This window comes from Procambarus clarkii, chromosome 33 (assembly GCF_040958095.1).
Source record: "Procambarus clarkii isolate CNS0578487 chromosome 33, FALCON_Pclarkii_2.0, whole genome shotgun sequence".
Lineage (NCBI taxonomy): Eukaryota > Metazoa > Arthropoda > Malacostraca > Decapoda > Cambaridae > Procambarus > Procambarus clarkii.
In genome coordinates, this window is record NC_091182.1 from 23,150,592 (window position 1) to 23,174,747 (window position 24,156).

The 24,156-nt window shown below is 47.0% G+C and overlaps 1 protein-coding gene across 1 annotated transcript; it reads left to right on the top strand.

Moving 5' to 3' along the window:
• The first annotated feature begins 16,441 nt into the window (after window positions 1-16,441).
• Window positions 16,442-18,209, top strand: LOC138370752 (fap1 adhesin-like). The gene is made up of 2 exons (XM_069335350.1): window positions 16,442-17,275; window positions 17,325-18,209. The coding sequence occupies exons 1-2, from the start codon at window positions 16,442-16,444 to the stop codon at window positions 18,207-18,209; spliced, it is 1,719 nt and encodes a 572-aa protein (XP_069191451.1).
• Window positions 18,210-24,156: the final 5,947 nt, after the last annotated feature.

The following is a 24,156-nucleotide window of genomic DNA, read 5'->3' on the forward strand; positions in this document are numbered from 1 at the left end:
CTGTTGATTGCTGGTGTTGACTTCTTGATGTGTAGTGCCTCGCAAACGTCAAGCCGCCTGCTATCGCTGTATCTATCGATGATTTCTGTGTTGTTTACTAGGATTTCTCTGGCGATGGTTTGGTTATGGGAAGAGATTATATGTTCCTTAATGGAGCCCTGTTGCTTATGCATCGTTAAACGCCTAGAAAGAGATGTTGTTGTCTTGCCTATATACTGGGTTTTTTGGAGCTTACAGTCCCCAAGTGGGCATTTGAAGGCATAGACGACATTAGTCTCTTTTAAAGCGTTCTGTTTTGTGTCTGGAGAGTTTCTCATGAGTAGGCTGGCCGTTTTTCTGGTTTTATAGTAAATCGTCAGTTGTATCCTCTGATTTTTGTCTGTAGGGATAACGTTTCTATTAACAATATCTTTCAGGACCCTTTCCTCCGTTTTATGAGCTGTGGAAAAGAAGTTCCTGTAAAATAGTCTAATAGGGGGTATAGGTGTTGTGTTAGTTGTCTCTTCGGAGGTTGCATGGCTTTTCACTTTCCTTCTTATGATGTCTTCGATGAAACCATTGGAGAAGCCGTTATTGACTAGGACCTGCCTTACCCTACAGAGTTCTTCGTCGACTTGCTTCCATTCTGAGCTGTGGCTGAGAGCACGGTCGACGTATGCGTTAACAACACTCCTCTTGTACCTGTCAGGGCAGTCGCTGTTGGCATTTAGGCACATTCCTATGTTTGTTTCCTTAGTGTAGACTGCAGTGTGGAAACCTCCGCCCTTTTCCATGACTGTTACATCTAGAAAAGGCAGCTTCCCATCCTTTTCCGTCTCGTAAGTGAAACGCAGCACGGAACTCTGCTCAAATGCCTCCTTCAGCTCCTGCAGATGTCTGACATCAGGTACCTGTGTAAAAATGTCGTCAACATACCTGCAGTATATGGCCGGTTTCAAGTTCATGTCGACTAAGACTTTTTGCTCGATGGTACCCATGTAGAAGTTTGCAAACAGGACACCTAGGGGAGAACCCATGGCGACCCCATCTACTTGCTTATACATGTGCCCATCCGGACTCAAGAAGGGTGCCTCTTTAGTACAAGCTTGGAGTAGTTTCCTCAGAATACTTTCTGGCATGTCAAGAGGAGTACAGGCTGGATCACGATACACTCTGTCGGCTATCATTCCAATTGTCTCGTCCACAGGTACGTTGGTAAACAGGGATTCTACGTCCAACGAGGCTCTTATCCCTGTGGCCCGTGCGCCCCGCAGTAGTGAACCTTGCAGGAATTAACCTCACTGAGGACCAAGTCACTCTCCTAAATCTGGGCATAAACTGTCATGTTATGTCCAGACCGAGTGAAATGGCCCGGGAAGTAGAGTTGGAAATTCTGTTGGACGACATATTCGACCTCGAGACACAAAAGAAGGTCACTACCAAAGATACCTTACAAGCAGAACTTATTGCAGGAGGAAAGAATCGAGGCAACTACAGAAGCACCATACTGTCCCCCGAGCTTAAAGCGGCAGCTAAAAGCCTTCGTGAGAACAAGGAGATAGTTGTCAGGAGAGGTGACAAGTCGCCAACATATGTCATTCTTAAAAAAGACGAATATCTGGCGAAAATGAACATCATACTCTCTGACCAAACTAAGTTCCAAAGGGTAACGAAGGACACTACAGCCGAATTAAAAGCAAAGGTCAACAAACTGATCGAAACTGTGAACGCCAAGAAATCCGGACTCCACCTGCCAAAGATCATTGGGGAATATAAACCTGGATATGCGTATGGAAATGTCAAGACGCACAAGCCTGGAAACCCACTTCGGCCAATCATTAGCCAGATACCCACACCCACGTACAGACTGGCGAAGCGACTCAACGGCCTGCTGACTCCTAATGTTCCTTGCGCCTTCAGCCTGAAGTCTCCAAAGGAATTTGTGGACTTACTGCGGGGCGCACGGGCCACAGGGATAAGAGCCTCGTTGGACGTAGAATCGCTGTTTACCAACGTACCTGTGGACGAGACAATCGGAATGATAGCCGACAGAGTGTATCGTGATCCAGCCTGTACTCCTCTTGACATGCCAGAAAATATTCTGAGGAAACTACTCCAAGCTTGTACTAAAGAGGCACCCTTCTTGAGTCCGGATGGGCACATGTATAAGCAAGTAGATGGGGTCGCCATGGGTTCTCCCCTAGGTGTCCTGTTTGCAAACTTCTACATGGGTACCATCGAGCAAAAAGTCTTAGTCGACATGAACTTGAAACCGGCCATATACTGCAGGTATGTTGACGACATTTTTACACAGGTACCTGATGTCAGACATCTGCAGGAGCTGAAGGAGGCATTTGAGCAGAGTTCCGTGCTGCGTTTCACTTACGAGACGGAAAAGGATGGGAAGCTGCCTTTTCTAGATGTAACAGTCATGGAAAAGGGCGGAGGTTTCCACACTGCAGTCTACACTAAGGAAACAAACATAGGAATGTGCCTAAATGCCAACAGCGACTGCCCTGACAGGTACAAGAGGAGTGTTGTTAACGCATACGTCGACCGTGCTCTCAGCCACAGCTCAGAATGGAAGCAAGTCGACGAAGAACTCTGTAGGGTAAGGCAGGTCCTAGTCAATAACGGCTTCCCCAATGGTTTCATCGAAGACATCATAAGAAGGAAAGTGAAAAGCCATGCAACCTCCGAAGAGACAACTAACACAACACCTATACCCCCTATTAGACTATTTTACAGGAACTTCTTTTCCACAGCTCATAAAACGGAGGAAAGGGTCCTGAAAGATATTGTTAATAGAAACGTTATCCCTACAGACAAAAATCAGAGGATACAACTGACGATTTACTATAAAACCAGAAAAACGGCCAGCCTACTCATGAGAAACTCTCCAGACACAAAACAGAACGCTTTAAAAGAGACTAACGTCGTCTATGCCTTCAAATGCCCACTTGGGGACTGTAAGCTCCAAAAAACCCAGTATATAGGCAAGACAACAACATCTCTTTCTAGGCGTTTAACGATGCATAAGCAACAGGGCTCCATTAAGGAACATATAATCTCTTCCCATAACCAAACCATCGCCAGAGAAATCCTAGTAAACAACACAGAAATCATCGATAGATACAGCGATAGCAGGCGACTTGACGTTTGCGAGGCACTACACATCAAGAAGTCAACACCAGCAATCAACAGCCAATTATTGCACAACTATATTCTACCCACCTCAAGACTCCGCTCCAATATAGAAGCATCAAGAAATATGGACCAATAGGCTTTCTACAAACACTTCTATTCAATACCCATTGTTTCTGTTCTGTCTTGTGTTGATACTTTTAATACCCTATTAATATCCCCTATTGTTCTGTCTTGTGTTAATGCCACATCACCCTTCCCACCTCACTCAAATGTAGATATAAAATCAGAGAAACGCAAGTTCTAATCAGTTGTATATTTGTGAAGTCTTTGAAAATGTAATAAGTTTTACGAAACGCGCCCGTGTCGCGTCAGACTAGAAATAAAAATGAATTTTGGAGAAGTGATTTTTGATTTACCTCCAACAGTGAAGCGTAATGTACGAAAGATTGAGAAAATTCGTGTTAGAATTATTAATCTTACTTTTTCGGTCATATTTAATAATATATATATATATATATATATATATATATATATATATATATATATATATATATATATATATATATATTACTTTATAGGCAGGAATCACTACTTTTGGTGGGGAAGGGGATTATCAGGGGAAAGCGCCAAGCCATTACGACTATTTAGCACTTGGAAGAGGGTCAGGATAAGGATTTGGGATAGGACGCAGGGAAGGAATGTTGCCCAACCATTTGGATGGTCAGGGATTGAACGCCGACCTGCATGAAGCAAGACCGTCGCTCTTCCGTCCAGCCCAAGTGGATGGGTTTTTATTGGGAAGCGCTCCATGGTTGGAGTACCGTGTGTGTTGTTTAGAGTTTGACACATCTCTTGCGAACCACATGTGCAAACGCACACACATCTGGTCCAAGGATCTTGCTGCCATCAGTGTCGAGGAGGAATATTTGTATCTTATCTCTCTTGATTTTAGAGATTGAGAAGACGTAGCAAGGAGAGGCAACACTGCACGAGAGCGGTCTGGCTCCTTAACATGCATCTTGCATGCAAGATAAGAGCCGATAAATTTGTCGTTCTAGACAACATGGGTCAGGTGTGCTATGTGCTGGTGTACAGTTTTCAGATGCTAGTTCTTGTTGCTCTTGTGTTAAGCGCCACTAACCTTTACTGCCGGTCCACCAACATCGTGATTCTGGTTCCTTCTACGTTGTCGTGCAACCTATCAATAGCCCAGTGGTGCATTTATCGTGCGATTTTTCAAACTGTTATAAAGGATCTTATATTGGCAGGTTGGATTTCTTTTATAGTGATTCCAGGCTCTCCAATTCTAATCAGCTCAAAGTTCTGCTTTCATTTTCATACCGAGGTTGTTTATCTAGTTTACTTTTGCAGACTCTTTTGTGGATATATATGGATTCTGAAATTTTACTTGGTATGAAAATTGTTCAGTTAGCGTAGTAAACATCTAATATGTTAACATACTAATTTTTATTTTGTTGGGAGCCAGGCGACGTGCGATGCTGCACGGTCTTCGATAGTCTTGATGACGGCGTTGGCGTGTACTACTTGATGGCCTAAGGAACCAACACAGATCACTGATAGACCAGTAACTACACCTGCTGCCAGGTCTGTGATCACAGGGTCTTGTGATGATCCTGACAGATGGGTAGAGAAATTTACATAATTCGTCATCTCAAAGATGTTTTAAGGATAGATTAAATACTCGCTTGAATCTGGTGTTGTTCACGTCACCGGCGTGGATAAAAACTTTATGTTGGTGTTGATGTAGTAGCTTACGTTGATGCTCTGCCAGATATAATACTCTGTCACTGTCGTGCTCTTTAGAGCCTTCACTATTGCTGGAAGGTCTCCTCTAAATGGCCGAACATAACAACTTCTACCTGTAGCTTAGTGTGAGGTGTTTATGTCCTCTTTCATAATAAGATGTCTTTCAGGTCTTAGACTTGTTTGTCACTACTGTACAATGTAGTGACAATCAATGTCCTTTGATTCCTCGAGAGATACTTAGGACTGAATCACCAAAGAGGGTTTCGACAGCTGCCGCCGTAACAGCTTTACAAGGTATCATGCAAACGTAAAAGGTTTCCCAGTGTGTTCAGAACTCTTTGATGTGAAGACCAACCCACACAACACGAGATGAAGAAACGACGTTTCTGTCCATATCTTCAGTCACGTTATTGTGATTCATCGTCAACTCTCTCATGTTAGTCGAGATAAGAGACAGAAAGGCTGTTTATTTGACTAGTACTCTTTGATATCACTATATTACCATTGTTGGTTATCCTGCGTTTAGATTGTTGTTTAAAGGAGCGGAAGGATTTATATAAGCATAACCGGTGAGCGATTGGGTACACCTGTTTTCTATTGGAGCGAATCCTGGATTAGATTAAGTGTTATGCAGATCTACCTGTGAGGATTGGGAGGTTCGAAACATTGGGCTTTGTTCAACAACGAGATTTTTAAAGCGCCTTGCTCGTCTCTTCTTTTCTTTCAATGTGGCATTCACTGTCGAAGTGTTCTCAGTGGTTACAATTACTGCAGTGTTCTCTAGACTGATGGAGTGACTGGTTCTGGTAACTGTTTGGGTACATAATCTATCATGTACTTCCCTTATAGTTGTCTTCTGTTTGTCGATGTCTTTGCCAGCTGCTCCTTGGGTGATGGTAGCAGTTCCTGCGTGGGACTGCCCGTCCTATGTGAGCTGTTGGCGAGGCCCCTCACTGTTCTGGCCTCACCAGCAGCACGTGATCTCTGAAGGACCTGCTGCTCTAAGTCGAATCTTAGTACGCCCATACACACAGAGATCACAATAATGTGATATATCTGAGGTAAAACTATTTGGGTGACAGAGTGTATGGGGAGAATTGTATAAAACCCCAAGTAGACTTTATTCGAAGCCACGGGATCCTCGTTGGAAGTAGGGAAGGGGTGGGGTGAAGAGTAGAACTGAAGGTTGCAATTATTTTACCATATTGTGGTACAGTTGACTAGAGCACGTCTGGAAAAATCCAGCACAAAGGTTCGAACTCTCATCAAGGCCCCAGTGAATTGGTTCAGTACGCTTGTGATCTCCATAGGTCACGCCTTACATTCGACAGGAGAAGCCCAAATGCTGCTGCTCAGAGGGTATTTCAAGAGGCGTCTCGCTAAGGAGTTTATGCAGTTTCAGAATCTTCTGTAGGTACATGTTGAGGCGCACGTGTGGCTACATGTTGAGGTGCACGTGTGGCTACATGTTGAGGTGCACGTGTGGCTACATGTTGAGGTGCACGTGTGGCTACATGTTGAGGGGCACGTGTGGCTACATGTTGAGGGGCACGTGTGGCTACATGTTGAGGCGCACGTGTGGCTACATGTTGAGGTGCACGTGTGGCTACATGTTGAGGTGCACGTGTGGCTACATGTTGAGGTGCACGTGTGGCTACATGTTGAGGTGCACGTGTGGCTACATGTTGAGGTGCACGTGTGGCTACATGTTGAGGTGCACGTGTGGCTACATGTTGAGGGGCACGTGTGGCTACATGTTGAGGGGCACGTGTGGCTACATGTGGAGGTGCACGTGTGGCTACGTGTTGAGGTGCACGTGTGGCTACATGTTGAGGGGCACGTGTGGCTACGTGTTGAGGTGCACGTGTGGCTACGTGTTGAGGTGCACGTGTGACTACATGTTGAGGTGCACGTGTGGCTACATGTGGAGGTGCACGTGTGGCTACATGTTGAGGTGCACGTGTGGCTACATGTTGAGGTGCACGTGTGACTACATGTTGAGGTGCACGTGTGACTACATGTGGAGGTGCACGTGTGGCTACATGTTGAGGTGCACGTGTGACTACATGTTGAGGTGCACGTGTGGCTACATGTGGAGGTGCACGTGTGGCTACATGTCTATGTTGTACTCCGTTCTCCTAGTACTCAACTAGGTGAGTACTCACCTAGTTGTGCTTGCGGAGGTGGAGCTCTGGCTCTTTGGTACCGCCTCTCAAGTGTAAATCAACTGGTGTACAGGTTCCTGAGCCTATTGGGCTCTTTCGTGTCTACACTTGAAACTGTGTATGGAGTCAGCCTCTACCACATCACTTCCTAATGTATACCATTTGTCAGCCATTCTCACACTAAACAAGTTCTTTCTAATATCTCTGGGCACTTAATTTCCACCTGTGTCGCCTAGTGCGTGTGCCCCTTGTGGTAAATAGACTGTCTTTATCTACCCTATCAATTCCTTTGAGAATCTTGTATGTGGTAATCATGTCCCCCCTAACTCTTCTGTCTTACAGTGACGTGAGGATTAATTCCCGTAGTCTCTCCTCATAGCTCATACCCCTTCGGGTACTAGTCTCGTGGCAAACCAATGAACCTTTTCCGGTTAAGTCTGATGCTTGACTAGATATGGACTCCATGCTGGAGCTACATTGTCCAGGTATAACATGTGGTATACAAAGTTCGGAATGATTCCTTACACAAGTTTCTGAAGGACATTCTTATATTGGCCAACCTGACATATGCCACTGATGTTATCCTCTTGATAGGAGCTTCAGGGGACAGGTCTGGCGTGATATCAACCCAAAGTCTTTCTCTCGCTCTGACTCTTGAAGAATTTCATCTCTCAAATGATACCTTGTATCTGGCCTCCCGCTCTCTACACCTATCTTCATTACATTACATTTGCTTGGGTTAAACTCTAACAACCATTTGTTCGACCATTCCTTCAGTTTGTCCAGGTCTTCTTGAAGCCTCAAGCTGTCCTCCTCTGTCTTAATCCTTCTCATACTTTTGGCATCGTCAGCAAACATTGAGAGGAATGAGTCTATACCCTCCGGGAGATCTTTTACGTGTATCAGAAACAGGATAGGACCGAGTACAGAGCCCTGTGGGACTCCACTGGTGACTTCACGGCAATCTGAGGTCTCACCCCTCACTGTAACTCTCTGCTTCCTATTGCTTAGGTGTTCCCTTATCCACTTTAGCACCTTACCAGTCACTCCTGTATGTTTCCCCAGCTTATGCACATGCCATTATATGGGGTACTGTGTCAAAGGCTTTCCGACAGTCCAAGAAAATGCAGTTCGCTCAGCCTGCTCTTTCTTGCTTAATCTTTGTCTCCTGGTCGTAGAATTCTATTAAGCCAGTCAGGCAAGATTTATCCTCCCTGAACCCATGTTGATGAGTTGTCATGAAGTCCCTTCTCTCCAGATGTTTTACCAGGTTTTTTCGCGCGATCTTCTCCTTCACCTTGCATGGTATTCAAGTTAAGGACACTGGCCTGTAATTCAGTGCCTCTTGTCTGTCACCCTTTTTTGTATATTGGTACTACATTAGCTGTCTTCCATATTTCTGGTAGGTCCCCCATTTCCAGTGACCTACTATAGACTCCAGAGAGTGGTAAGCAAAGTGCCTTTGCACACTCTTTCAATACCCATGGAGAGATTCCGTCTGGACCAACAGCTTTTCTCACATCCAGGTGCAATAGGTGTTTCTTGACCTCATCTTTTGTAATTTCCAACCCTACCAAGGCCGTCTGGTTTAAGGATCACCTGTTCTTACACGGTTGTTTTCCTCCTGATGTGACTGTGGAGTAGCTTTGGTTCGGTCTTGGCTTTGATTGCTATATAATTTTCATAATTTTTATTTGCTTCTCTTTTCACACTAACATACTCATTCCTGGTTCTCTGGTATCTCTCTTTGCTTTCTGATGATCTGTTATTTCGGAAGTTACTCTACGCCCTTCGGTTCAGCTCCTTTGCTTCCATACATGCCCTGTTAAACCTTCTTTTACTTCTAATTCTTATATAATTCTGTTAATTCTTCTTTTACTTCTCGAATTTTTCCTTTGGGCCGGGATAAACCTGTTTACTGCCTATTGACACTTTTGGGTGACATAGTCCATCATATCTTGTACAGACGGAGCTCCGATTTCTGTGTCCCATGGTATATCCCTTAGGAAACTTCTCATCTCCTCATAATTTCCCATTCAGTACGTCAGCCTTTTGTTTCCTAGTTCTTTTTTGGCGGAGGTAAATCTTAGCTCTACCAGGTACTCAAAGATCAATACACTGTGATCACACCAAGGGTGCCTCCAACTTAACTTCCCTCATATCCAACTCATTTAGGGTAAATATCAGATCAAGCATTGCTGGTTCCTATTCCCCTCTCATTCTTGTCGATTTTTTGATGTGTTGGCTTAGCAAGTTTCTTGTTGCCACGTCCAGCATCTTAGCTCTTCATGTGTCTGATCCTCCATGTTGGTCTCTGTTCTCCTAATCTATCTTCCCATAGTTGAAGTCTCCCACGATTAGGAGTCCAGATTAATTCCTGCTGGCAACAGAAGCTGCTCTCTCTATTATGTTAATGGTGGCCATGTTGTTTCTATCATATTCCAGTCTGGATCTTCTGTCATTTGGTGGTGGGCTATATATATCTACGACAATAATTTTTTGTCCTCCAGTTGCTGTGGTACCTGGAATCTGTAGTCACTGAAATCTTAGCAGCCCTGAATAACCATCTCCTCTAAACTCCAGCCTTTTCTTACCAGCAGAGCTACACCACCTCCTCCTGTGTGTGGAGGTGTGGGTCTCTGACAATCTGCTTCTCTCTCTATCAGTTCTTTCTTTGCATCTATCTCTATGTATGTGTGTGTTTGTCTCTGTTTGTCTGTGTGTGTGTGTGTCTGTGTCTGTCTGTCTGTCTGTGTCTGTCTGTCTGTCTGTCTGTCTGTCTGTCTGTCTGTCTGTCTATCTGTCTGTCTGTCTATCAGTCTGCCTGTCTGTCTGTCTGTCTGTCTGTCTGTCTGTCTGTCTGTCTGTCTGTCTGTCTGTGTGTGTGTGTCTGTGTGTTTACTAGTTGTGTTTACTAGCAGCCCGTGACAGCTGACTAACTCCCAGGTACCTTTTTACTGCTAGGTAAAAAGGGGCACTTAGGGTGAAAGAAACTTTGCCCATTTGTTTCTGCCTCGTGCGGGAATCGAACCCGCGCCACAGAATTACGAGTCCTGCGCGCTATCCACCAGGCTACGAGGCCCCCATGTGTGTGTGTGTGTGTGTGTGTGTGTGTGTGTGTGTGTGTGTGTGTGTGTGTGTGTGTGTGTGTGTGTGTGTGTGTGTGTGTGTGTGTGTGTCTGTCTGTCTGTCTGGCTGTGTCTGTCTGTCTGTCTGTCTGTCTGTCTGTCTGTCTGTCTGTCTGTCTGTCTGTCTGTCTGTCTGTCTGTCTGTCTGTCTGTCTGTCTGTCTGGCTGCGTCTGGTCCAGCACCTGCAGCACAAGACCATGGTAGTCAGAGTGCTCTCGTACTAGCGGTGTGAGGCTGTCCTGGCACATCTCAAATGTAAATTTACGGGAGAGTGTAACGAGGGCGAACACCAGGTGATGATGACGTCAGGTGATGATGACACCAGGTGATGATGACGTCAGGTGATGATGACGTCACACCAGGTGATGATGACGTCACACCAGGTGATGATGACGTCAGGTGATGATGACGTCACACCAGGTGATGATGACGTCATGAACACACAATACAGGCTTTTTCAGGGCTAGTATAGTAGAATTAAAATAAATTGTGAGTTTCAGTTCCTAATGTGCTGTATATTATGTTATGAGAAACATAAAGGAAAACATAATCTTAAGTTCAGTTAATGGTAATCCGAGAATTGTTATGGGGGTTATCATTGGTATTGTGTCCAGTGGCACTCGTTTCACTTGTGCCAAACCCGACCTGTCCATGTTAGGCACGTCCCTCACAGGAATCCAGGTGCATGGCTGGATTCGATCGTCTGGCTTCCATCCTCGAAGAGAAGCACATTTATAGATATAGATTAGTTTATGACTGACCCAATTACCCACAGTCTAATATGAGCCTCTGGTCTATAATTGTACTCTGGCTTACTCTTCACTTGTTCTCTAATGGTCTCTACACGTCGCTGGTGTTCCACGAGCCAATGGAAAATAATCTCTGCAAATGTTTCATTGAAATAATGTATTATTTCGTTCCTGCTTCCACTTTTGGACGACTATAATTTGGTACGAATTTTTAGGCGTAACGGTGCCGGAGCGAAAGTAATTTCCTTTAGTAACGGTAAATTAGCGTCACTATTCTCACTTGTGCTTCAGCCTCTAGGGCGGGGTTCGAAGCCTGTCCCGAGTGTGTGTCGAGGCAGCCAAGCTTATTTGATGCCGCAATTATCTCAATTAGGCTTGTGGAGATATTATTTTGAACCAGATGTTGTCGGGTGTGTGGTCGTATGTGTGCTTTCACCAATATGTGCCTGCATTGCAATCAGGATTTCCCGAGTATCTCTTGTCAGTCGGCGGTAGTTTATGGAAAGGGTTAGCGATCTTCTTGTGTCTTATGAGACCAACTCTTGAAACTCTGTATGGAGTTAAACTCCTTTTCTTCAGCTTCCAGCTCATTCCCCTTACTATGAAGAATTGCTTCTTTACATAGACAAACAAGGCACTGACAGCTGATTGGACAGTGCTCGGGATTCGTAGTCCTGAGGTTCCGGGTTTGATCCCCGGTGGAGGCGAAAACAGATGAGCAGAGTTTCCCTCACCCTGATGCGCCTGTTCAACTAGCAGTAAATAGGTACCTGGTAGTTAGACAGTTGCTACGGGCTGCTTCCTTGGGTTGTGTAACATAAAGGAGGCCTGTCCGAGGACCGGGCCACGGGGATGCTAAGCCCCGAAATCATCTTAAGATAACTATCTCAAGAAGATAGGCCCTCCAGGAACATTCGAAAATTCTTTTCTATACATATCCAGTTCATCCTCCTGTGTTGGTAGTACTTATAGGAAGGATGAGGACCATAGTACATATACCGACGAACAACGCAAATAGAAAGTAGAAATCGGTACTATTGAATTTGGAAAAAAAAACGATTTTCCACTTATGTTGCAAAAACAAACTAAATTAACCTACTCTTCCTAGGCCTAATACTCTCTATCTGAGGCCTAATATAGTACATATGTGTCCTATAATAGGCCTAGGCTGAATATTTAAATTTGTTTGAACTTCATTGTTTCCAACTCTATTAAGTGAATAGTATGATGACACACATATGAAACCTGTAGGAAACCTGGACTCTCTCTTATAAAACATCACCAAAGACTGCATTACTACTCTACCCTATCTTGCAACCCTGATATAGTACAAAGTTCTACTATCTAATTGCTTGGTACATCAATGTTTGTACTCTGATGAACAACGTTACAAAAACTACTATTTAAACAGGAGTATGAGTGATCAGTTCAGTCACATTAGTATGTTATCGTCATCGAACCCTGACATGTTGTCTGTCTGTGGTACCTCCAGTTGCAAAGTGCTTCTTCTTCTTGAGTTAAGTGTTTGGCCTTCATCAAGAAGTGTATGGGTCCTGGAACTGATCCCTCTGGTACTCCAGTCGTTGGTGCTCTCCATTCTCCTCTCTCCGTTGGTGCCCTCCATTCTCCTCTCTCTCCGTTGGTGCTCTCCATTCTCCTCTCTCCGTTGGTGCCCTCCATTCTCCTCTCTCTCCGTTGGTGCCCTCCATTCTCCTCTCTCTCCGTTGGTGTCCTCCATTCTCCTCTCTCTCCGTTGGTGTCCTCCATTCTCCTCTCTCTCCGTTGGTGTCCTCCATTCTCCTCTCTCTCCGTTGGTGCTCTCCATTCTCCTTTCTCCGTTGGTGCCCTCCATTCTCCTCTCTCCGTTGGTGCTCTCCATTCTCCTCTCTCTCCGTTGGTGCCCTCCAGCTTACTCCTCATGTCCGTGTCGGAGACCCATGTGTGGAACTGTGTTCCACTTATTAGAATATTCTACTTGTTATAATATTATTTATTAGATATACGTATTTAAAACGGTGCTGGGAGCACATGTTAATAATAAGGGGCCTTGAACTAAGTGCCACCTGTGTTTCACCTTTCAAATAGATTGTTATAATATAACCTGCCTTTCAGCTGTCTGCTCTAAGCTACTTATATCTAAGTAGTTTAGATCTACAACCTTAGCTACTAAGATGAGTTACTATGCTTTTCAGTGAAGCATTTTAGACCACTGAAAAAGGTTTGATGAGCGTTTCAACCTAGTTTTTTAGTAACCCCGGGGATACTTTGTCTGGTTCTGCAGCTTTCACAAAGCCTAGATCCTCAATTGTGTATGCTTGTAGGTGAGTTCAGGGAAGGGTGCAAGATTAGGGTGTAAGAGTGTGTGGGGCTCGGTGCTTGATGGTAAGGGTGTTGTGGGTTGGATTGCGTTAGGTGCGGGTTTAGGGTTCGGCTGAGTGATGGGGTTAGGGGGGTTGGGTTCGGACTTTGATAGGGATGGTGTTACCTGACAGTCATCTCGAGGACTGTGGGACACTGAAGTATGGCCTCTCTGAAGGTTATAATCGTCGTTTTCGTTCAGGGCTGGTGGGTTGAGTTGGGTTTGTTTGCCTCTTAAGGGTTCTCAACATAACACCAAAGATGAATAATGGGGTGAGAAAATCTACTAGGACTATAGGTGAGCGCGAACCTACGACCCTGGCATTGCCAAGCCGCAAACTCTACCACTAGACCACCATGACTTGTGACAGTCATACTACCGGATTTCTACTGAAATCAGAGGAAGTCTGGAGGCCAAAGTTTGTTCGTACGCCGCCAGTTCTCCAAAAATGGGGAGGTAAATGTAACAGCCCCATAAGTGCAATTATGTACTATGTATGACAGTCAGGAATTGTACTTATATACACTTAGTATTAAATCGTAGTCAAATATATTGTGAATATTTGAGTTTACCTGAAAAGCTGAATAGAAAACCACGACCTAACCTAACCGTCTTAGTTTTTTAAAAATAAGCATTTTATTACTTCTTAATTAAAATCACTACTTAACTTATAGCTATATTGCTAAGAGTTTTCAGTTGTATATAGTCCTGGGGACCATTCAGGCTTGTTTGCATTTGTGTTCCTCACGTGTGCCCCAAAGAATGAGGTGATTTGATAAAATGCTATGCCCAAGATTACCATCCGAGTGCCGGCGGGGAAGTGGTTCATATAGCCTCGGCTATCACTTCCTTATGTCCGGTCGTGATGGTCAAGCGGATTAAGGCGTCCCTGTACATACCAGTTGTGGGAGTATGGGTTCGAGTCACTTCTGGGGTGTGAGTTTTCAGTTGTATATAGTCCTGGGGACCATTCAGGCTTGTTTGCATTTGTGTTCCTCACGTGTGCCCCAAATAATGAGGTGATTTGATAAAATGCTATGCCCAAGATTACCATCCGAGTGCCGGCGGGGAAGTGGTTCATATAGCCTCGGCTATCACTTCCTTATGTCCGGTCGTGATGGTCAAGCGGATTAAGGCGTCCCTGTACATACCAGTTGTGGGAGTATGGGTTCGAGTCACTTCTGGGGTGTGAGTTTTCAGTTGTATATAGTCCTGGGGACCATTCAGGCTTGTTTGCAGCTATATTGCTATTACAGTTTTATAAAACAAAAGTAAAATATTTAAATAAACTGCAAAATAACTCAGGATATTTTCAAATTTTGTATAAAATCTCTATTGTTTAATAACACTGAAAAAGAAATTCCTGATATATAAAACTTGTGTATAGCAAACTGAACTTTAAAACTTCATCCTAAAGTTCTAAGTGGCTTAACAGAAAACAAGATGAATTTAATGGGGAGGTAAATATACAACCCGTTCTCGCACTTTCGTATAGTCAATATTGACTTATTAAATACGTGCATATGTGACATACTTAACATACTAGTTTACCTTGAAAAGCTTCATAGAAAACACCGACCTTACCTAACCTTCTTAGTATGTTAAGATAAGCATCTTATTGCTTCGTAATTACAATTATTACTTAACCTATACCTATAATAGGTTAAGTAATAATTGTAATTACGAAGCAATAAGATGCTTATCTTAACATACTAAGAAGGTTAGGTAAGGTCGGTGTTTTCTATGAAGCTTTTCAAGGTAAACTAGTATGTTCAGTATGTCACATATGCACGTATTTAATTGTCAATATTGACTGTAAGAAAGTGCGAGAACGGGTTGAAATGTAACAGCCCCATAAATGCAATTATGTACTATGTATGACAGTAATGAAATGTACTTAATACACTTAGTATTATAACATACTGTCAATTCGGAGGATGGGTGCACGTATGACCCACAAGCACTCTAGAAGAAGGGCAGAGTGGTCTACACCTCACGTCCCAACTTTAGACACAACCGACTTGTTTCTAGTGATGGTCTAGTGGTAGAGAACGAGACTGGCAATGCCGGGGTCGTAGGTTCGCGCCCACCTACAGTCCTAGTGGATTTCCTCGTTGATATATATCACGTTAATGTGATTTCTGTGTCTTTATGAATAATGCGGTTTCTGCGCCTTCTGCTGATAGACACGACTGTCAGTTTGGCGTCTACATCGACGTTGACGAGTCTCTAGTTTCGTTATTAACTGTTGGTAAATAGTAGATGATGGTGGCTGATGACTCGTCGACGCCTGTTTGGTGTCTTACCTGCTGGTATAACCATTGGTTGGATATAACCATTTAGTTTAAATTGTTAATTAGTTCTCAACATATTTTTATCCAAATATATACAAGAGTTCTTACACTCCTGTTAAGCCTAGCTTGCATAGCGTTTCGGGCAGGTGCTTAATATAAATATAATTAGGTCCTTAACAACCAGGTACTTATTCATTGCTGGGTGAACAGTTAAGGATTGGCGCCTAGTCAATCCTCACCGGCCAGGATACGAACCCAGGCAAAATGGACTATATGGCCTGGGTTCCGTATTGTCCCCGTGGACTATAATTATATAATTAGATATGTCATTATAATATTAATCATTTAATATGTCGTGTTTCTGTAAAATAAAATGGAGACGCAAAATGGTATTTCAGGCAACATTTAAGCGTTAACATTATTGGATCTGTCTGCCCCCGTCCCCCACCAGCACCTGTCTGCCCAGTCCCACACCGGCACCTGTCTGTCCCGTCCTCCACCAGCACCTCTCTGCCCCGTCCTCCACTGGCACCCGTCTGCCCCGTCCTCCACCTGCACCTGTCTGCCCCGTCCTCCACCGGGACCTGACTGGCCCGTCCTCCAGCGGCATCTATCCATCCATCAAGCCTCTGGAAGCATTAACCTAGATATCCGTCACGCAGCGTCCTTCACTCTGCATACTGTGAGAGAGAGAGAGAGAGAGAGAGAGAGAGAGAGAGAGAGAGAGAGAGAGAGAGAGAGAGAGAGAGAGAGAGAGAGAGAGAGAGAGAGAGAGAGAGAGGTCCTGAGATTGTCTGCCTCAGCTTCCCGCTGCGCGACTGATTGATGTCAGGATATGGACGGACCTACACTATGCAAGACGAAGAGAGCTGTTTGATAGTTGGCATCCAGTCGATGACTTTGGCAGTGGTTGAGGCAGTGGCTGAGGCAGTGACTGAGGCAGTGGTTGAGGCAGTGGCTGAGGCAGTGGTTGAGGCAGTGGCTGAGGCAGTGGTTGAGGCAGTGGTTGAGGCAGTGGTTGAGGCAGTAATTGAGGCAGTAGTTGAGGCAAAGGTTAAGGCAGTGGTTGAGGCAGTGGCTGAGGCAGTGGCTGAGGCAGTGGTTGAGGCAGTGGCTGAGGCAGTGGTTGAGGCAGTGGTTGAGGCAGTGGTTGAGGCAGTGGTTGAGGCAGTAATTGAGGCAGTAGTTGAGGCAGTGGTTAAGGCAGTGGTTGAGGCAGTGGCTGAGGCAGTGGCTGAGGCAGTGGTTGAGGCAGTGGTTGAGGCAGTGGTTGAGGCAGTAATTGAGGCAGTAGTTGAGGCAGTAGTTGAGGCAGTGGTTAAGGCAGTGGTTGAGGCAGTGGCTGAGGCAGTGGCTGAGGCAGTGGTTGAGGCAGTGGCTGAGACAGTGGTTGAGGCAGTGGCTGAGGCAGTGGTTGAGGCAGTGGTTGAGGCAGTGGTTGAGGCAGTAATTGAGGCAGTAGTTGAGGCAGTGGTTAAGGCAGTGGTTGAGGCAGTGGTTGAGGCAGTGGTTGAGGCAGTGGTTGAGGCAGTGGTTGAGGCAGTGGTTGAGGCAGTAATTGAGGCAGTAGTTGAGGCAGTGGTTGAGGCAGTGGTGGAGGCAGTGGTTGAGGCAGTGGTTGAAGCAGTGGTTGAGGCAGTGGTTGAGGCAGTGGTTGAGGCAGTGGTTGAGGCAGTGGTTGAGGCAGTAATTGAGGCAGTAGTTAAGGCAGTGGTTGAGGAAGTGGTTGAGGCAGTGGTGGGAGACAGTGGTTGAGGCAGTGGTTGAGGCAGTGGTTGAGACAGTGGTTGAAGCAGTGGTTGAGGCAGTGGTTGAGGCAGTGGTGGAGGCAGTGGTTGAGGCAGTGGTTGAAGCAGTGGTTGAGGCAGTGGTTGAGGCAGTGGTGGAGGCAGTGTTTGAGGCAGTGGTTGAAGCAGTGGTTGAGGCAGTGGTTGAGGCAGTGGTTGAGGCAGTAATTGAGGCAGTAGTTAAGGCAGTGGTTAAGGCAGTGGTTGAGGCAGTGGCTGAGGCAGTGGTTGAGGCAGTGGTTGAGGCAGTGGTTGAGGCAGTGGTTGAGGCAGTGGTTGAGGCAGTGGTTGAGGCAGTGGTTGAGGCAGTGGCTGAGGCAGTGACTGAGGCAGTGGCTGAGGCAGTGGCTGAGGCAGTGGTTGAGGCAGTGGCTGAGGCAGTGGTTGAGGCAGTGGCTGAGGCAGTGGCTGAGGCAGTGGTTGAGGCAGTGGTTGAGGCAGTGGTTGAGGCAGTAATTGAGGCAGTAGTTGAGGCAGTATTTAAGTCAGTGGTTAAGGCAGTGGTTGAGGCAGTAGTTGAGGCAGTGGTTGAGGCAGTAATTGAGGCAGTAGTTAAGGCAGTGGTTGAGGCAGTAGTTGAGGCAGTGGTTGAGGCAGTGGTTGAGGCAGTAGTTGAGGCAGTAGTTGAGGCAGTAATTGAGGCAGTAGTTGAGGCAGTGGTTGAGGCAGTGGTGGAGGCAGTGGTTGAGGCAGTGCTTGAGGCAGTGGCTGAGGCAGTGGTTGAGGCAGTGGTTGAGGCAGTGGTTGAGGCAGTGGCTGAGGCAGTGGTTGAGGCAGTGGCAGAGGAAGTGGTTGAGGCAGTGGTTGAGGCAGTGGTGGGAGACAGTGGTTGAGGAAGTGGTTGAGGCAGTGGTGGGAGACAGTGGTTGAGGCAGTGGTTGAGGCAGTGGCAGAGGAAGTGGTTGAGGCAGTGGTTGAGGCAGTGGTGGGAGACAGTGGTTGAGGAAGTGGTTGAGGCAGTGGTGGGAGACAGTGGTTGAGGCAGTGGTTGAGGCAGTGGTTGAGGCAGTGGTTGAGGCAGTGGTTGAGGAAGTGGTTCAGGCAGTAGCTGAGGCAGTGTTTGAGGCAGTGTTTGAGGCAGTGGTTGAGGCAGTGGTTGAGGCAGTGGTTGAGGCAGTGGTTGAGGCAAGGGTTGAGGCAGTGGTTGAGAAGTGGTGGAGGCATTGGTTGAGGCAGTGGTTGAGGCAGTGGTTGAGGCAGTGGTTGAGAAGTGGTGGAGGCAGTGGTTGAGGCAGTGGTTGAGGTAGCGGTTGAGGCAGTGGTTGAGGCAGTGGTTGAGGCAGTGGTTGAGGTAGCGGTTGAGGCAGTAATTGAGGCAGTAGTTAAGGCAGTGGTTGAGGCAGTGGTTGAGGCAGTGGTTGAGGTAGTGGTTGAGGCAGTGGTTGAGGCAGTGGTTGAGGCAGTGGTTAAGACTGCATGAGACAGTGAATCAGTGTGTGTGAGACAGTGAAGCAGTGTGCGAGACAGTGAAGCAGTGTGCGAGAGAGTGAAGCAGTGTGCGACACAGTGAAGCAGTGTGTGAGACAGTGAAACAGTGTGTGAGACAGTAAAGCAGTGTGTGAGACAGTGAAGCAGTGTGCGAGACAGTGAAGCAGTGTGCGAGACAGTGAAGCAGTGTGCGAGACAGTGAAGCAGTGTGCGAGACAGTGAAGCAGTGTGTGAGACAGTAAAGCACTGTGCGAGACAGTGAAGCAGTGTGCGAGACAGTGAAGCAGTGTGCGAGACAGTGAAGCAGTGTGTGAGACAGTGAAGCAGTGTGTGAGACAGTGAAGCAGTGAGCGAGACAGTGAAGCAGTGTGTGAGACAGTGAAGCAGTGTGTAAGACAGTGAAGCAGTGTGCGAGACAGTGAAGCAGTGTGTGAGACAGTGAAGCAGTGTGTGAGACAGTGAAGCAGTGTGTGAGACAGTGAAGCAGTGTGTGAGACAGTGAAGCAGTGTGTAAAAGAGTGAAGCAGTGTGCGAGACATTGAAGCAGTGTGTGAGAGAGTGAGGCAGTGAGTGAGACAGTGAAACAGTGTGCGAGACAGTGAAGCAGTGTGTGAGACAGTGAAGCAGTGTGCGAGACAGTGAAGCAGTGTGCGAGACAGTGAAACAGTGTGTGAAACAGTGAAACAGTGTGCGAGACAGTGAAGCAGTGTGTGAGACATTGAAGCAGTGTGTGAGACAGTGAAACAGTGTGTGAGACAGTGAAACAGTGTGTGAGACAGTGAAGCAGTGTGCGAGACAGTGAAGCAGTGTGCGGGACAGTGAAGCAGAGTGTGAGACAGTGAAGCCGTGTGCGAGACAGTGAAGCAGTGTGCGAGACAGTGAAGCTATGTGCGAGACAGTGAAGCAGTGTGCGAGACAGTGAAGCAGTGTGTGAGACAGTGAAACAGTGTGCGAGACAGTGAAGCAGTGTGCGAGACAGTGAAGCTATGTGCGAGACAGTGAAGCAGTGTGTGAGACAGTGAAGCAGTGTGTGAGAGAGTGAAGCAGTGTGCGAGACATTGAAGCAGTGTGTGAGACAGTGAGGCAGTGAGTGAGACAGTGAAACAGTGTGTGAGACAGTGAAACAGTGTGCGAGACAGTGATGCAGTGTGTGAGACATTGAAGCAGTGTGTGAGACAGTGAAACAGTGTGTGAGACAGTGAAGCAGTATGCGAGACAGTGAAGCAGTGTGCGAGACAGTGAAGCAGAGTGTGAGACAGTGAAGCTGTGTGCGAGACAGTGAAGCAGTGTGCGAGACAGTGAAGCTATGTGCGAGACAGTGAAGCTATGTGGGAGACAGTGAAGCAGTGTGCGAGACAGTGAAGCAGAGTGTGAGACAGTGAAGCAGTGTGTGAGACAGTGAAGCAGTGTGTGAGACAGTGAAGCAGTGTGTGAGACAGTGAAGCAGTGTGCGAGACAGTGAAGCTATGTGCGAGACAGTGAAGCAGTGTGTGAGACAGTGAAGCAGTGTGTGAGACAGTGAAGCAGTGTGTGAGACAGTGAAGCTATGTGCGAGACAGTGAAGCAGTGTGCGAGACAGTGAAGCAGAGTGTGAGACAGTGACGCAGTGTGTGAGACAGTGAAGCAGTGTGTGAGACAGTGAAGCAGTGTGTGAGACAGTGAAGCAGTGTGCGAGACAGTGAAGCTATGTGCGAGACAGTGAAGCAGTGTGTGAGACAGTGAAGCTATGTGCGAGACAGTGAAGCAATGTGCGAGACAGTGAAGCAGTGTGCGAGACAGTGAAGCAGTGTGCGAGACAGTGAAGCAGTGTGCGAGACAGTGAAGCAGTGTGTGAGACAGTGAAGCAGTGTGCGAGACAGTGAAGCAGTGTGCGAGACAGTGAAGTAGTGTGTGAGTCAGTGAAGTAGTGTGTGAGACAGCGAAGCAGTGTGCGAGACAGTGAAGCAATGTGTGAGACAGTGAAGCAGTGTGTGAGACAGTGAAGCAGTGTGCGAGACAGTGAAGCTATGTGCGAGACAGTGAAGCAGTGTGTGAGACAGTGAAGCTATGTGCGAGATAGTGAAGCAGTGTGCGAGAGAGTGAAGCTATGTGCGAGACAGTGAAGCTATGTGCGAGACAGTGAAGCAGTGTGCGAGACAGTGAAGCAGTGTGTGAGACAGTGAAATAGTGTGTGAGACAGTAAAGCAGTGTGAGAGGCAGTGAAGCAGTGTGCGAGACAGTGAAGCAGTGTGCGAGACAGTGAAGCAGTGTGCGAGACAGTGAAGCAGTGTGCGAGACAGTGAAGCAGTGTGCGAGACAGTGAAGCAGTGTGTGAGAAAGTAAAGCAGTGTGCGAGACAGTGAAGCAGTGTGCGAGACAGTGAAGCAGTGTGCGAGACAGTGAAGCAGTGTGCGAGACAGTGAAGCAGTGTGTGAGACAGTGAAGCAGTGTGCGAGACAGTGAAGCAGTGTGTGAGACAGTGAAGCAGTGTGTGAGACAGTGAAGCAGTGTGCGAGACAGTGAAGCAGTGTGTGAGACAGTGAAGCAGTGTGTGAGACAGTGAAGCAGTGTGCAAGACAGTGTAGCAGTGTGCGAGACATAAAAGCAGTGTGTGAGACAGTGAGGCAGTGAGTGAGACAGTGAAACAGTGTGCAAGACAGTGAAGCAGTGTGCGAGACAGTGAAGCAGTGTGTGAGACAGTGAAACAGTGTGCGAGACAGTGAAGCAGTGTGCGAGTCAGTGAAGCTATGTGCGAGACAGTGAAGCAGTGTGCGAGACAGTGAAGCAGAGTGTGAGACAGTGAAGCAGTGTGTGAGACAGTGAAGCACTGTGTGAGACAGTAAAGCAGTGTGCAAGACAAAAGCAGTGTGTGAGACAGTGAGGCAATGAGTGAGACAGTGAAACAGTGTGCGAGACAGTGAAGCAGTGTGCGAGACAGTGAAGCTGTGTGTGTGAGACAGTGAAAGAGTGTGCGAGACAGTGAAGCAGTGTGCGAGACAGTGAAGCTATGTGCGAGACAGTGAAGCAGTGTGCGAGACAGTGAAGCTATGTGCGAGACAGTGAAGCAGTGTGCGAGACAGTGAAGCAGAGTGTGAGACAGTGAAGCAGTGTGTGAGACAGTAAAGCAGTGTGAGAGGCAGTGAAGCAGTGTGCGAGACAGTGAAGCAGTGTGCGAGACAGTGAAGCAGTGTGCGAGACAGTGAAGCAGTGTGCGAGACAGTGAAGCAGTGTGTGAGAAAGTAAAGCAGTGTGCGAGACAGTGAAGCAGTGTGCGAGACAGTGAAGCAGTGTGCGAGACAGTGAAGCAGTGTGCGAGACAGTGAAGCAGTGTGTGAGACAGTGAAGCAGTGTGCGAGACAGTGAAGCAGTGTGTGAGACAGTGAAGCAGTGTGTGAGACAGTGAAGCAGTGTGCGAGACAGTGAAGCAGTGTGTGAGACAGTGAAGCAGTGTGTGAGACAGTGAAGCAGTGTGCAAGACAGTGTAGCAGTGTGCGAGACATAAAAGCAGTGTGTGAGACAGTGAGGCAGTGAGTGAGACAGTGAAACAGTGTGCAAGACAGTGAAGCAGTGTGCGAGACAGTGAAGCAGTGTGTGAGACAGTGAAACAGTGTGCGAGACAGTGAAGCAGTGTGCGAGTCAGTGAAGCTATGTGCGAGACAGTGAAGCAGTGTGCGAGACAGTGAAGCAGAGTGTGAGACAGTGAAGCAGTGTGTGAGACAGTGAAGCACTGTGTGAGACAGTAAAGCAGTGTGCAAGACAAAAGCAGTGTGTGAGACAGTGAGGCAATGAGTGAGACAGTGAAACAGTGTGCGAGACAGTGAAGCAGTGTGCGAGACAGTGAAGCAGTGTGTGTGAGACAGTGAAAGAGTGTGCGAGACAGTGAAGCAGTGTGCGAGACAGTGAAGCTATGTGCGAGACAGTGAAGCAGTGTGCGAGACAGTGAAGCTATGTGCGAGACAGTGAAGCAGTGTGCGAGACAGTGAAGCAGAGTGTGAGACAGTGAAGCAGTGTGTGAGACAGTAAAGCAGTGTGAGAGGCAGTGAAGCAGTGTGCGAGACAGTGAAGCAGTGTGCGAGACAGTGAAGCAGTGTGCGAGACAGTGAAGCAGTGTGCGAGACAGTGAAGCAGTGTGTGAGAAAGTAAAGCAGTGTGCGAGACAGTGAAGCAGTGTGCGAGACAGTGAAGCAGTGTGCGAGACAGTGAAGCAGTGTGCGAGACAGTGAAGCAGTGTGTGAGACAGTGAAGCAGTGTGCGAGACAGTGAAGCAGTGTGTGAGACAGTGAAGCAGTGTGTGAGACAGTGAAGCAGTGTGCGAGACAGTGAAGCAGTGTGTGAGACAGTGAAGCAGTGTGTGAGACAGTGAAGCAGTGTGCAAGACAGTGAAGCAGTGTGCGAGACATAAAAGCAGTGTGTGAGACAGTGAGGCAGTGAGTGAGACAGTGAAACAGTGTGCAAGACAGTGAAGCAGTGTGCGAGACAGTGAAGCAGTGTGTGAGACAGTGAAACAGTGTGCGAGACAGTGAAGCAGTGTGCGAGTCAGTGAAGCTATGTGCGAGACAGTGAAGCAGTGTGCGAGACAGTGAAGCAGAGTGTGAGACAGTGAAGCAGTGTGTGAGACAGTGAAGCACTGTGTGAGACAGTAAAGCAGTGTGCAAGACAAAAGCAGTGTGTGAGACAGTGAGGCAATGAGTGAGACAGTGAAACAGTGTGCGAGACAGTGAAGCAGTGTGCGAGACAGTGAAGCAGTGTGTGTGAGACAGTGAAAGAGTGTGCGAGACAGTGAAGCAGTGTGCGAGACAGTGAAGCTATGTGCGAGACAGTGAAGCAGTGTGCGAGACAGTGAAGCTATGTGCGAGACAGTGAAGCAGTGTGCGAGACAGTGAAGCAGAGTGTGAGACAGTGAAGCAGTGTGTGAGACAGTGAAGCAGTGTGCGAGAGAGTGAAGCAGTGTGCGACACAGTGAAGCTATGTGCGAGACAGTGAAGCAGTGTGCGAGACAGTGAGGCAGAGTGTGAGACAGTGAAGCAGTGTGCGAGACAGTGAAGCAGTGTGCGACACAGTGAAGCAGTGTGTGAGACAGTGAAACAGTGTGTGAGACAGTAAAGCAGTGTGTGAGACAGTGAAGCAGTGTGCGAGACAGTGAAGCAGTGTGCGAGACAGTGAAGCAGTGTGCGAGACAGTGAAGCAGTGTGTGAGACAGTAAAGCAGTGTGCGAGACAGTGAAGCAGTGTGCGAGACAGTGAAGCAGTGTGCGAGACAGTGAAGCAGTGTGCGAGACAGTGAAGCAGTGTGTGAGACAGTGAAGCAGTGTGTGAGACAGTGAAGCAGTGAGCGAGACAGTGAAGCAGTGTGTGAGACAGTGAAGCAGTGTGT

What these genes read in the sequence shown, in the direction of transcription:
- LOC138370752 (XM_069335350.1), top strand. Translation starts at nt 16,442, where the DNA reads ATGCAAGACGAAGAGAGCTGTTTGATAGTTGGCATCCAGTCGATGACT. An exon ending in TTGAGGCAGTGGTTGAGGCA is followed by an intron (nt 17,276 to 17,324) that starts GTAATTGAGGCA and finishes TGGTTGAGGCAG; the next exon opens with TGGTGGGAGACAGTGGTTGA.